General features: G+C 38.5%; 3 protein-coding genes across 5 annotated transcripts; 1 reads left to right on the top strand and 2 right to left on the bottom strand.

The window, feature by feature from the left end:
• Window positions 1-3: 3 nt before the first annotated feature.
• LOC104817237 (probable tRNA N6-adenosine threonylcarbamoyltransferase, mitochondrial) lies at window positions 4-3,341 on the bottom strand. The gene is made up of 13 exons (XM_010546336.1): window positions 3,015-3,341; window positions 2,856-2,900; window positions 2,497-2,571; window positions 2,196-2,292; window positions 2,003-2,093; window positions 1,832-1,881; window positions 1,553-1,743; window positions 1,317-1,402; window positions 1,047-1,122; window positions 844-927; window positions 641-755; window positions 470-558; window positions 4-362 (listed from the first exon to the last, which is right to left on the bottom strand). The coding sequence occupies exons 1-13, from the start codon at window positions 3,303-3,305 to the stop codon at window positions 201-203; spliced, it is 1,452 nt and encodes a 483-aa protein (XP_010544638.1). The 5' UTR covers window positions 3,306-3,341; the 3' UTR covers window positions 4-200.
• A 127-nt stretch (window positions 3,342-3,468) lies between these two features.
• On the top strand, window positions 3,469-5,775 carry LOC104817236 (IRK-interacting protein). Of its 2 annotated transcripts, none has more exons than XM_010546335.2 (2): window positions 3,469-3,681; window positions 4,360-5,775. In XM_010546335.2, the coding sequence occupies exon 2, from the start codon at window positions 4,362-4,364 to the stop codon at window positions 5,628-5,630; it is 1,269 nt and encodes a 422-aa protein (XP_010544637.1). In that variant the 5' UTR covers window positions 3,469-3,681; window positions 4,360-4,361; the 3' UTR covers window positions 5,631-5,775. The 2 variants fall into 2 exon arrangements, with proteins under 2 accessions (XP_010544637.1, XP_010544636.1); XM_010546334.2 differs by having other exon boundaries at window positions 4,319-5,775.
• A 2,594-nt stretch (window positions 5,776-8,369) lies between these two features.
• Window positions 8,370-11,329, bottom strand: LOC104817235 (probable pectinesterase/pectinesterase inhibitor 36). 2 transcript variants are annotated; one of them, XM_010546333.2, is made up of 7 exons: window positions 10,838-11,329; window positions 10,497-10,715; window positions 9,858-9,968; window positions 9,574-9,765; window positions 9,328-9,459; window positions 9,001-9,216; window positions 8,370-8,702 (listed from the first exon to the last, which is right to left on the bottom strand). In XM_010546333.2, the coding sequence occupies exons 1-7, from the start codon at window positions 11,274-11,276 to the stop codon at window positions 8,551-8,553; spliced, it is 1,461 nt and encodes a 486-aa protein (XP_010544635.1). In that variant the 5' UTR covers window positions 11,277-11,329; the 3' UTR covers window positions 8,370-8,550. The 2 variants fall into 2 exon arrangements, with proteins under 2 accessions (XP_010544635.1, XP_019058501.1); XM_019202956.1 differs by lacking the exons at window positions 9,574-9,765; window positions 9,858-9,968 and adding an exon at window positions 10,102-10,293 and having other exon boundaries at window positions 10,386-10,715.
• Window positions 11,330-12,321: the final 992 nt, after the last annotated feature.

Here is a 12,321-nt window from a genome sequence, read left to right as displayed (position 1 = left end):
GGAAACTACATCTCAAAGCTTTTCTAATTCAAAACATCATCTCCATTCGGACACAGAATACGTTTGGAAGAATACATTTGGTCTTGAATCATGACATCAACTTCTGGTAACATCAAGAAGTTACAAAGATCTGTCTCCCTCTCATCATACTTCTCCAAACAAATTACACAGGAAAGCTTATGCGGATTCAATCCTTGGCTTCAGTTGCAGACACTGTCTTCTGCTTTATGTTTGTTGTCGAGTAGAGAAGCCTGGATGATGGAAGTGAGTGAAGGGTGGATTCTGGCCCTCTTCACTGACCGAGCTTCGCTTCTTCCTTCAGCGTACTCCTCTCCCAATGGCCACCTCGGTCGTAAATCATACTGGTTTCACAATCCATACATCACTAAAGTTGGAATCTTTTCACCTTTCGAAGAGAAAATTACCCACAAGAACCGAATTCTTTTTGTTTGTTTTGCATTGAACATACCACGGTATCTTCAGGCTCATCTGCTGCTGGTGGTGGATCGTACCTTCCCACACGAAAATGTTCGAGACCCGTCCAAGCTACCATCACTCCTACCAAAAAAAAAGGCTCAACTTTAGATAAGTGTGAAGCTTCAGAGCTTCAATTTGACGGGTAAGAGGATCTAAGGCCTACCATTGTCTGTGCAAAGGCTGGGGGGAGGGCAAACAAGTTTTAGCTTTCTCTTTTCAACAACGTGACTGAGCCGAGCCCTTACATATTGATTCGAAGCAACACCGCCAGACACTACCTATCACATAACAGGTAGAAGAATGATGAAACAATATTAGTCTGGAACAGTGTTGCTAAGAAAACAGAACCCTTCTCATTAGGCTCACCAGATGTTGTATAGAAGGCTCGATTTTTAATGCCCATTCTATTGCTCGTTCGCACTTTTCTTCCAGATGTAAGACTGCAACTCGCTGCATTTTATAACTGCACATCGTCAGAAGCTGGATTCTTACAGGAGCAATATCATTTTTAATTGCAGTGGAATGAAACTGCTCCATGAGTTAGCTTCTCCATCCTCAGAGATTTGTACCTGGAAAGACGCAGCAACATCCGCTCGGTGTCTTCTGTCCTCACTTGTGGCAGAAGAAACAGGGCATTTAGCATCGCTACAAGCCAGCAAAAACCATTCTTTACTACCCAGTCAATTGGCCAAAAGGGTTAATGATAAGAATCAGAATTGACTGTACAACGTGAGTCATAGGATAAGAGAGAGTTCCAAGGAAAATTACTATGGTGCCTGATGTGACATAACTTGGAAATACAACTTCAAAGCTGATTGTGTGTATTAATTGTTACTCACATGCCTTTGGCTTCAATAGCCAGTCTCACTTGAGTCTTCAAACCAGCATAAGAAAAGTTGCAATCTTTATGATGCTTCATTGGAACCTGGAAACAGAACGAGCGGATACTTATGGGCCGGCTTCACCAAAGGGTCATAGCTAAATATTGTGAACAATCGAATGAAATTGGAAAATGAAAAATTTTAGAAAAATTATAACCAGAGAGAAAACTGTTGTCTTGCGAGCCATGTCTTACATTGAACTTAACAGATTCTGCATCACCCTCCAGAGCGAGTTCTTCAACAGCTGGTCCACCGCTTCTCCTCATGTCAAGGCCAAGCCATTTTGCTGTCTTGTCAAAGGCCTCACCAATTGCATCGTCTACTGTAGTCCCGAGTTGTGTGTACTGTCCAAGACCATGAGCAAGAACAAGAAGATTGTGCCCTCCTAGGACAAACACAGGCAGCGGTTTAGACAGAAACCTAAGTCCCTTGAGAAGATGAATTGACTCAAAGAAAACCCGTTTATGCAATACCTGATATTAGCAATGCCATGAAAGGAAATGTCAATTCCCGTTCACTTAATCTGCACAAACAGAACCGTAGGAAAGCTGGTGAGCGTCTCCCATATCGAATCTCCAAAGAGAGACAAGACCCTACTATTTAAACAAGCTAGATGTCATACTGAGCTTTATCAAGTACTATACCTGGCCACGAGGGCATGAGCTTCCATGTGATGCACACCGACAATTGGCAGACGGAAGCTACCAGCAACTCTTCGAGCCTTCTGCACACCAACTGTATGATTGAACAGCAAATACTTACCCTATTAGTTCCCTAACTACACCTAATCATTTCAAAAGCACAAGAGCAAAGAGAAAAGAAAGGAAGATTTTTTACCACGTAGACAAAGACTCAAACCAGGCCCAATGGTAACAGCTACAGCAGAGAGCTCCTTCTCGGTTACATTTGCTCTATCAAGTGCTTCTTGCACAACCTGCACTTAAGGAATATGCATTTCTTCCCACCATCAGCATGTGAAAAAACACAAGAAACTGCTAAAGTATTGATGCAGGAGACATGTCAAGACACACAAATAGAGAACATAAAGTCTGGTCCACTGCCACCAAAAGATACATCCTCATTATGGCGCATACGAGTATAGTTAGTTTAGATGCAACATGATGTCTGAGCTCTCCACCTTATCGATGGCCTCGGAATGTGCTTCTTCTGCTTGTTTAGGCGCAACTCCTCCATATCGAGCAAGCAGTTCTGCCTTGAGGTAAGCCAATAGGGATATCAGGACAAGCGAAACAAAGAATGATAAATGGAGAAACCATAACCACAATTACTTCTGTCGAAACTGAATTCCTAAGCAGATCAAAATTCATCAGATGACTCGTAGAAACATCAAATAGTCCTACAAAAATCTGTTCTTGCATAACATATCACGATGTTTAACAATCCAAAAGTAGAAAGCTTTTCTGATGGAATTTCAAACAGCAAAACTTGGGCAGCTCTGAACGAGATTTACCACAGGAAAAAAGGGACAACCTTTACCTGAGAAGAAACGACTTGGCTAAGAATTTCTCCATTGCTCCTCACCTAAGCACCACAAAGTGTAGGATATTACTATAAGAAAAAAAGAGAAACCGAGTGATTTGCCTTCCATAAAGAAACGGGAGGAAGAGAAGGAATGCCAACGAATTAACAGCTTACAACAGCAGCAGCAGTGTCGTCGCAGCTCGTTTCAATACCCAAAACGACCAAATTCTCATCAAGCTTCGAAATTTCGTTGCTGGGCAAGAAGGGCACTCTCGTTCCATTCGAAGAAAAACATCTCACTGGAGACGAAGAAGAGACAAGCGACAACGTTGGACTTACAAGCTTCTGTTGCGTATGATGGTCCTTCTGCAACCTCCGAGAAGGTAAAATCGAGAGGAGTGAGTTTCTCGGGAAAACATTCAAGCGGGAAATTGCCGGAGAAAGCGTGAGAAATTGGCGAACCATTTTCCACAGGGTCGATTGATGAGTCTTTGTGCGTGTGCGGCATAGCTAAGCTTTTAGTTTAGACCGGAAGACCAAAGTACCTTTGGGACGAGACAGAGGGTTTGGGTCAGTTGGTAATTAAACTTTACCAAACGTTTAACAATGTCGTAGACTCGAAGTCCCGTACTCGTTTTTCTCCTAGTTCACTTCCTATCTAAGGATTCCTTTATCTTCTTCTTTTTCTTTCTCCTCCTCCTTAGGCTAAATCTCCGGCGAAGGATCCGGGGGAGAGCTCCGACAACTTTTTTGTTTCCGCTTGTTTGGTGTGAAAGCTGATGAAGAGTTAGCTGTCGGGAAACTTCTGTTCGGGGATTATTACCCCACAAAGCAAATTCAGGTGATCTCTTTGTTCTCGATCTTCTTCTCCAGTTCAGATCAAATTTCAGACTTGGTGCTTTCTCTATCTACCTGCAGAAATCAGGAAATTTGGGGGAATTTTCAGTTTCCAACTTAGGTAGGTCGTTAGGGTTTGAAGTTTCCTCATTTTCCATGTTTTCGTAGTCAGAACTTGTAGATACTTGCAAGAAATCGTAGTTTCCTGTTCTCTAAGCAGTTCCTCATCATTCCCCGATGGAGGAAATCTTTTCCCCTTCCGATCGAGAGAAACATCACAACCCTTGTTCTGTACTGTGATTTGCTTCAAGATTCGCGATCAAACGAAACATGATGAGAGTACGAAGTACCAAGGTTAATCAGCTCTGTCTTGAAGGTTTTTTTAACTTGTCGGGACAGTTTCATTTCAGGAACATTGGTTAAAAACAAAAGCCTTCGCTCCTAACTAGTTTGGAGATTTTCATTTCGTTCCTCAAATTGCCGTCCATCTGCTGTGCTAAGCTGTTGCCCTAATATCTTTGAATGACTTACTTCTTGTATATGTGTGATAGTGTTTTTTGTTATGGTTACGATTGATCTGTGGTTCCCCATGATTGATATGAGACAAATCGTGTTTGCGGCTATCGTGTTTGCTGAATCAGGTTTAAGGAATCCAACTGTTCTTCCCTGTTGTTGGATTCAGCTATGCTACCTGGTGGGTTGAAAGACACCCAACTCCGAGAGACCAACAGCCAAAAGGTCCATCCTCAACCCATGGAAGAATCTATTAACCAGAACCCAGAAGCAATGGAGGCACTGATTTCCAAACTGTTTACAAATATCTCGTCTTTGAAGTCGGCTTACATCCAGCTCCAAACTGCCCATACACCCTATGATCCCGAAAAGATTCAGTCGGCAGACAAGGTTGTGATTTCCGAGATAAAAAATCTTTCAGAACTCAAGCACTTTTACCGGGAGAACAACCCCAAGCCTGCATGTGTCTCCCCTCAAGATTCTCGCTTAGCTGCAGAGATCCAAGAGCAGCAAAGCCTCTTGAAAACGTACGAGGTAATGGTGAAAAAGTTTCAGTCAGAGATTCAAAACAAGGACTCTGAGATCATACAGCTGCAACAGCAGATTGAAGAAGCGACTCAGAAGCGAGCTAAGCTCGAGAAGAATCTAAAGCTAAGGGGCCTGTCCACAAGAGAATCAGAAGGTTCTGTGGCTGGTAGTGGACATTTTACTGTAGATTTAACCCCCGAACTCTTCATGTCACTCTATGAAGCTGCTTATAAAGCCGTCCATGATTTCTCAAAGCCGCTGATCAACATGATGAAAGCTGCTGGATGGGACCTTGATTCGGCTGCCAATTCTATTGAAGCCGATGTTGTTTATGCCAAGAGGGCTCACAAGAAATATGCATTCGAGTCATACATATGCCAGAGGATGTTTGTTGGGTTTCAGCAAGAAAATTTCTCAATCCAATCGGAAAGCCCATCAGATGATGCAGAGGCGTCCTTCCGTCAGTTTCTTGCTCTGAAGGACATGGATCCACTAGATGCCTTATGTCAAAGCCCGGACTCTACTTTCGGAAAATTTTGCAGGAGCAAGTATCTCAGCGTAATCCACCCAAAGATGGAAATCTCATTCTTCGAAAACATGGACCAGCGGAACTACGTTATGGGAGGCGGGCACCCGAGAACTGCGTTCTACCAGGCGTTCTTAAAACTCGCCAAGTCGGTCTGGCTTCTGCAAAGGCTTGCCTTTTCCTTCGACCCTGCAGCCAAGATCTTCCAGGTGAAAAAGGGCTGCGAATTCTCTGATGTTTACATGGAAAGCATCGTGAAGAATGTGGTTAGAGAAGAGAGGGAGCAGAGTCTGAGAGTTGGTCTCATGGTCATGCCCGGGTTTTGGATCGGTGGCAGCCTGATTCAGAGCCGTGTTTATCTCTCCGGCATGACATTAGCTGAATGAAGAGGGTTTTGCGTTCACCTGTGTTGAAGGCTCTGTATTGTACTTGCGTTATTTTCCATTCGCCGTGCTGTAACTGTATCGTCCGTGATGTACCGTTCGTCAGTATCTATTAAGCTCTTATGTTATCAAAAACCGCTCCTCCTCCTCGGCTAGTATCTCGACCGCGGTTGCTGGATGGGCCTGATATAATGGGTTTATGGGCCTGCACGGTGGGCCTTTAGGCCCATGGGTTTTAAGTCATTTGTGCATTTCGCGTCACAAACGGCATCTCCGCTGTAACTGGAAAGTGGAAACCATTCTGAGATCGGCAATCGAAAAATTTGGCGGGCGGGAATTAATCGAATTCTACTTCCCTTCGAAATCTGTCGTAGATTACGAATTGTGAGGAATTCCACTCTTAAGCTAACTTCGGGGTGAGTTGTAAGGTGTTATTAGGGCGAAAAACAAATGGGAAAATGGGTTCTTAGCTATATACGCGTGTCACCGAGACGTCTTCCCGGTGTATGCAATGAGACACACAAAACGAGACACATACAAAACGGTGACGTTTAAACTACACAAGTGAAAAATCGAAGTGCGAATTCATTCGTGACATCTAGAAGAACCTTTCAAAATAAACAATTCAAATCGTTACAACTGTCCATGTCGTCCATTATATACGTCTGAAAATACCTTTTGAATACCTTCCACCGGTTCTTCCGGTCAAAAGGTATACAAATGTCAACAAAATACCTCCAATACGGTATAACATTAGATAACCTCACTAGGTTTTTTTTTTTTTGCAAAATGACAATTTTTCTACACCAATTTAATAAAATGTGACATTTTTCTACACGAATTTTTAATTTGATAAAAACATACACTATATTATCAAATGTTCCAAATCGATACACGAATTATCCAATTTTACTGTAATTTACTACATAATCTGAAACGACGTTAAAATATCCGTTAATTGCTGATGTGGAAGGCCGTGGCGGCTGACGTGGAAGGTCACATAGAAAATTTTGTCACATCAACATGACACGTCATATTTTAAAAAAAAAATAAAAAATAAAAAAATAAAAAAAATTTAAAATCGAAAAAAATAAAATAAAAAATAAAAAATACATATATACATACATACAAATATATTTATATATACACACATACACATATATAAATACATCTATACAAATATATATATATATATACATACAAATATATTTATATATACACATATATTTACATATACACGTATATTTTTTTTTTATTTTTGATAGAGGATAAATATATATGTGTATATATAAATATATTTGTATGTATGTATATATATATTTGTATAGATATATGTATATATATGTATATATTTTTTATTTTGTATGTATACATAGATATATTTATAAGGAGTATACATGTTTATATTTGTATTTGTATATAGATATAAATAAATATGTATATACATATATAGATGTATGTATATATATGTATTTTTTTTATTTTGTATGCATACATATATATATACATATATCTATACAAATATATGTATATGTATAAATATATTTGTATATATGTGTATATATTATTTGTATAGATGTATATATATTTTTTATTTTGTATGTATACATAGATATATTTATACATAGGAGTATATATGTTTATATTTGTATTTGTATATAGATATGAATATATATATATATATAGATGTATGTATATATATGTATTTTTTTTTATTTTGTATGCATACATATATGTATACATATATCTATACAAATATATGTGTGTATATATAAATATATTTGTATGTATATATTTGTATAGATGTATGTATATTTTTATTTTGTATGTATATATATATATATATTTATATATAGGAGTATATATGTTTATATTTTTATTTGTATATATATATATATGAATATATATATATATACACGTATAGATGTATATATATATATGTATTTTTTTTATTTTGTATGCATACATATATGTATATGTATGTATATATATGTTAAATACATATATATTGTATATGTTTATACATACATATATGTATACGTATATTTATATATGCGTATGTGTGTATATATAAATATATTTGTATATATGTATGTATATGTATATATATGTTTTTTTTTAAATTTTTAATTTTTATTTTTATTTTTTTCGATTTTAATTTTTTAAAATTTTTTTAAATTTTTTTTTCTTTTTTATTTTTGAAAATATGACGTTGCATGCTGACGTGGTAAAATTTTTCACGTGACCTTCTACGTCAGCCGCCAGTGACCTTCCACATCATCAATTAACGGACATTTTAACACCGTTTCGGATTATGTACTAAATTGCAGTAAAATTGGGTAATTCGTGTATCGATTTGGTACATTTGATAATATGGTGTAGGTTTTTATCAAATTAAAAATTCGTGTAGGAAAATGTCACATTTTACTTAATTGGTGTAGGAAAATGTCATTTTTTTTTTTAATAACCAGGATGGTTTTTCGGGTCATCGCTCCACCTACATCCACACTAGGTCCGTAACCACCTTTTGTATGGACCATTTTGGTCCAGAAATTATATCTTTTTCCACCAATGGAATCGAACCAGAACCCACCAACAGTTGGATAACCTCATTAGGGTTATTAATGTGTATGTATATTAACGAAATACGGATTTTTTTAAGTTATTAAACTCTTGGTCCAATATCTTTATTCATACAAAAATACACCATCAGTTGTGAAGCAATTCACGATTGTGAATTGATTTTATAGAACGACTCATGTTTATTCATTTTATATGATTAAATTGAAGATTATATCTTTTCACGAGATTAAGAATCTTCATAATAACACGTACATTTTCGGTACTTCACAAACAAAATACGCATTTTAACGACACATCACATGCATTAGAATTTAGAGACCGACCACCGAAGCTAAAAAGGCTAAACGCCGGCATGAAACGGGACACCGGTCGCCGGAATCCAAGACTCCCCTTGTATGAACCTGCTCACCGAAAAGGGGCTTGCCTCCTCCGAGCCACGAAGAACGTGAAATCCTGGCCATTTCACCCTTTCATCGGTTCTTGCTCCGGCCCCTTTATATTTAGAGGTGATCAATAACCGAATAATCAAACCGATCTTAATCAAATAATATATAATGGTGATCAAACCGAATTTATATAAAAAAAAATCGATTAATTATGATTTCTCTAGAACCGATAAAAAAAATGAACCGAATAAAAAAAAAGTAATTGAAAACACCGGAAAAAAAATTTCTGCAAAAATGATTAATTATTTTCTGTTTTTAAAATTTTAAAGCCAATCGAATCCAAATAAAAACTATATAACCGAACCTAAATATAATCGAATCGAAATCCGAAATTGTCATCCTACCGGTGTTCATATATTCCCCATAATATAATGTAGAGAGGGCGAAGGCTCCGCTCCATTCGGTCCAACCATTCGGATGAATCAATCCATCGAGATCCGTTTTCATAAACACCGTCCTCGAGTACTTCTTCCACGGCCTCCCCAAGTAGCTTCGGAAACGGGATTTCATCACCTCGAGTTCGGGGGCTGGCCTTACTCGTGATTCTTGTATTGAAATGCCTGTCCATATATATATAACATTGCATGAATGAATGCTTAGATGATTCGTATCTCTCTCAACCTGCTAGCTAACCCTTAAACTGTGAAATATTTGATTTAATAAAAAAAAACCTGTGTTTGTATGTGGATTGTCTCTGCCTTGGGCCGTGATCATGTTGGCCTGGTGGTCCATTGGCCGTCTCACAAATATGTCGCAGTTTTGAAATACCGCAGCCGCGTCTCCGAATATGAAATCAATTGTACCTACCAAAAAATCATTATACATTGCCACTCGTCTGAATATTGACATTAAACATCATATATTATATATATATATATATATATATATATATATAATAGTTCGATTTTCTAATGTACCATAAATGTGGCAGTCACGGTAGAACTGGCGAAGAGAGTGAGTAAAGAGAGTGTCTTGATATCCTTTGAAGCTACATCTGTAGAAAACGGACAGATCCGAACTCACTCTCAATGCCACCGCTTGATGCTTATGCGGTCCTGCTGTGTTCTCGAATGTCATATCCCTCGCCCAAAATCCATCCCCCGACACCCCTATAGTTAGTAGATTCATCATTTCATATCATATATAAAAGAAAAACGGTCCATGTCATGTTTGTGATTGTATGCTATATATGTGTATGTACCAAATGTGGCAGATCCATAAGTTGTTGCGCCGTCGGGGACGTTGCTACTGCCCGTTACAATTGTCCGGTCGATACCGTCGCCTACTAGCATGATGTTCTTCATCTTCCTATCTATATCAATTTTCTCGTTATATACACCGGATTTTATATACAAAAAGATAATCTCAGCTTATCATTAAACATCATATATTATATATATATATATATATATATATATATATAATAGTTCGATTTTCTAATGTACCATAAATGTGGCAGTCACGGTAGAACTGGCGAAGAGAGTGAGTAAAGAGAGTGTCTTGATATCCTTTGAAGCTACATCTGTAGAAAACGGACAGATCCGAACTCACTCTCAATGCCACCGCTTGATGCTTATGCGGTCCTGCTGTGTTCTCGAATGTCATATCCCTCGCCCAAAATCCATCCCCCGACACCCCTATAGTTAGTAGATTCATCATTTCATATCATATATAAAAGAAAAACGGTCCATGTCATGTTTGTGATTGTATGCTATATATGTGTATGTACCAAATGTGGCAGATCCATAAGTTGTTGCGCCGTCGGGGACGTTGCTACTGCCCGTTACAATTGTCCGGTCGATACCGTCGCCTACTAGCATGATGTTCTTCATCTTCCTATCTATATCAATTTTCTCGTTATATACACCGGATTTTATATAGATTATTACTCTACCAGACCGTCGTGGACCCATTCTAGAAACCGCAGTCAAAGCTTCGTTGATTGACCTATGACCACCCGAACCATCCTTAGCCACCACGAAATCGGCCTTAGACCGTGTCGGATTCCATGACACCAGCATTCCTCCGCTCTGGTTCGGCCTCCCTGCCTCATGTGGTCCTACACATTATACAGGATGTTCACAATGAATAAACATCTATGCATCTACATGATATATATATATATACAAATATATAGAAAGAGAGAGATTCATGCATGTGTATATATGTGTGTGTCCTTACTCTTGTTTACATGATTCTTCCTCCCCTTTCGGTACAAAGCAAGAGACTTGCTAACGATCAACGTCACGTTATTATAAACCAAAGCCTTTTGAGCCAAACCCTTTTGTTCTAAACCCTCCAAACAAGTCCTATGGTTCACGAGGACACCGCCCAACCACGTTATCGCATCATCGACAGTAAAATTTTCATGAACATCTATCAAAGTCGACAACCTAATCTCACTCTCTTCATATAGCTTCTCACACTCGATTATCGCCGACCCATTTGAATAAATGTGACCAGTGAAGCCCTCGGTCTCAACCCTCGACCCAACCCACGCCCTCGATTCAGCCACCGCGGCTCGAGCCGTCTCGAGCATCTCGAGCTCTCCGGCAGACACGGCCGTGGCTAAGAGAATAACGGCGACGGCGAAGACGGTGGTTTTAGCATAAGTTAACATTTTGGTTTTAGTAATTTTTATTTAGAGTCTCGAGGGCTAATTTTCTTTTTTATTTTGTTGTGTGGTTTAATTAATAGTGACGAGCCGTAGGATTTCGGGTGAATGAGATGTTGGCGACGAAGTAACGCGTGCAGGGAAATAGAAGGCACGTGGTATACTATGTGTAAGCATTGTTTCCTAAGTTGGCCATGCATATAAGGTTAAATTCAACGTTGGCATGTTCTAGTGGTTGATCGTACGTGCATTTATTAGCTATATTACGTGTGACTTATCAAGCTAATACATGTCTCAGATACTATAACATTTTTTGGGATCTCAAAGGAAGAAGTGATTGTATCAATCGAGTTTATATAGTTGAGGTATCGTTTTCATCCAAATTTATTAATGATTGACAATTATAACAATACATGTTGGAAATATTACGACGGTTTCCGATTATTCTATGAAAAATATATTAAGAATTACAAGAATTATCGTTTTCAAAACAAATTTCTTGAAAAACTTGATCAAGATACCCACGTACTTAAAATTGATTTGTATCCACAATACCAAATACGTACGTACGTACGTATATGTCTTCGTGTCCCATGCAAGATTAAGGCAATGAATGTATAATGCCTTTGTTTGGAGCGAAAAATGCTGACAAAGACAGTGACAAACGTCGTCCACCGGACAACGGCTTCATAGGCCCCGCAAGAAGCTTGAAATAACAGAAACCCACCTAACCCCAATATCCGGATAATGAAGCAGGCGGATCTTTTTCTCGTTAAATCTAACATCAATACATGTGGCATGTCGTACGTCTTCTCACAACGAGTTTGTAACAAGCACAACTTGTTTTCGCCATTTTTAAGCATTTCCCCTCTAAAATTATAGAGAAGTTTAATAACAGAAAGCACGTGTGTGTATATATACAACACACACACACCAACCAATGTTGGAGATTTTGCTAGCCTTACTTGCATGTATATGTCCTAGCTATTCGGTCCATTGATTTTTTTTTAATAAGGTAGAAATCTGTTTCCACAGCCTTTTAGGTCGGGCA

The sequence above is a fragment of the Tarenaya hassleriana genome, unplaced genomic scaffold (assembly GCF_000463585.1).
Source record: "Tarenaya hassleriana unplaced genomic scaffold, ASM46358v1 Cleome27, whole genome shotgun sequence".
Lineage (NCBI taxonomy): Eukaryota > Viridiplantae > Streptophyta > Magnoliopsida > Brassicales > Cleomaceae > Tarenaya > Tarenaya hassleriana.
This window is presented reverse-complemented; position numbering and strand designations above follow the sequence as displayed.

Excerpts from the sequence above, each read along its gene's own strand:
- LOC104817237 (XM_010546336.1), bottom strand. The coding sequence starts at position 3,305 with ATGGTTCGCCAATTTCTCACGCTTTCTCCGGCAATTTCCCGCTTGAAT. Across the intron at positions 2,572-2,855 it reads GCCAAGTCGTTTCTTCTCAG|GCAGAACTGCTTGCTCGATA; the intron begins GTAAAGGTTGTC and ends GCTTACCTCAAG. Across the intron at positions 559-640 it reads CAGCCTTTGCACAGACAATG|GAGTGATGGTAGCTTGGACG; the intron begins GTAGGCCTTAGA and ends TTTTTTTGGTAG.
- LOC104817236 (XM_010546335.2), top strand. The coding sequence starts at position 4,362 with ATGCTACCTGGTGGGTTGAAAGACACCCAACTCCGAGAGACCAACAGC.
- LOC104817235 (XM_019202956.1), bottom strand. The coding sequence starts at position 11,276 with ATGTTAACTTATGCTAAAACCACCGTCTTCGCCGTCGCCGTTATTCTC. Across the intron at positions 10,294-10,385 it reads TTATGGATCTGCCACATTTG|GGGTGTCGGGGGATGGATTT; the intron begins GTACATACACAT and ends TACTAACTATAG. Across the intron at positions 8,703-9,000 it reads TGGGGAATATATGAACACCG|GGGCCGGAGCAAGAACCGAT; the intron begins GTAGGATGACAA and ends CTAAATATAAAG.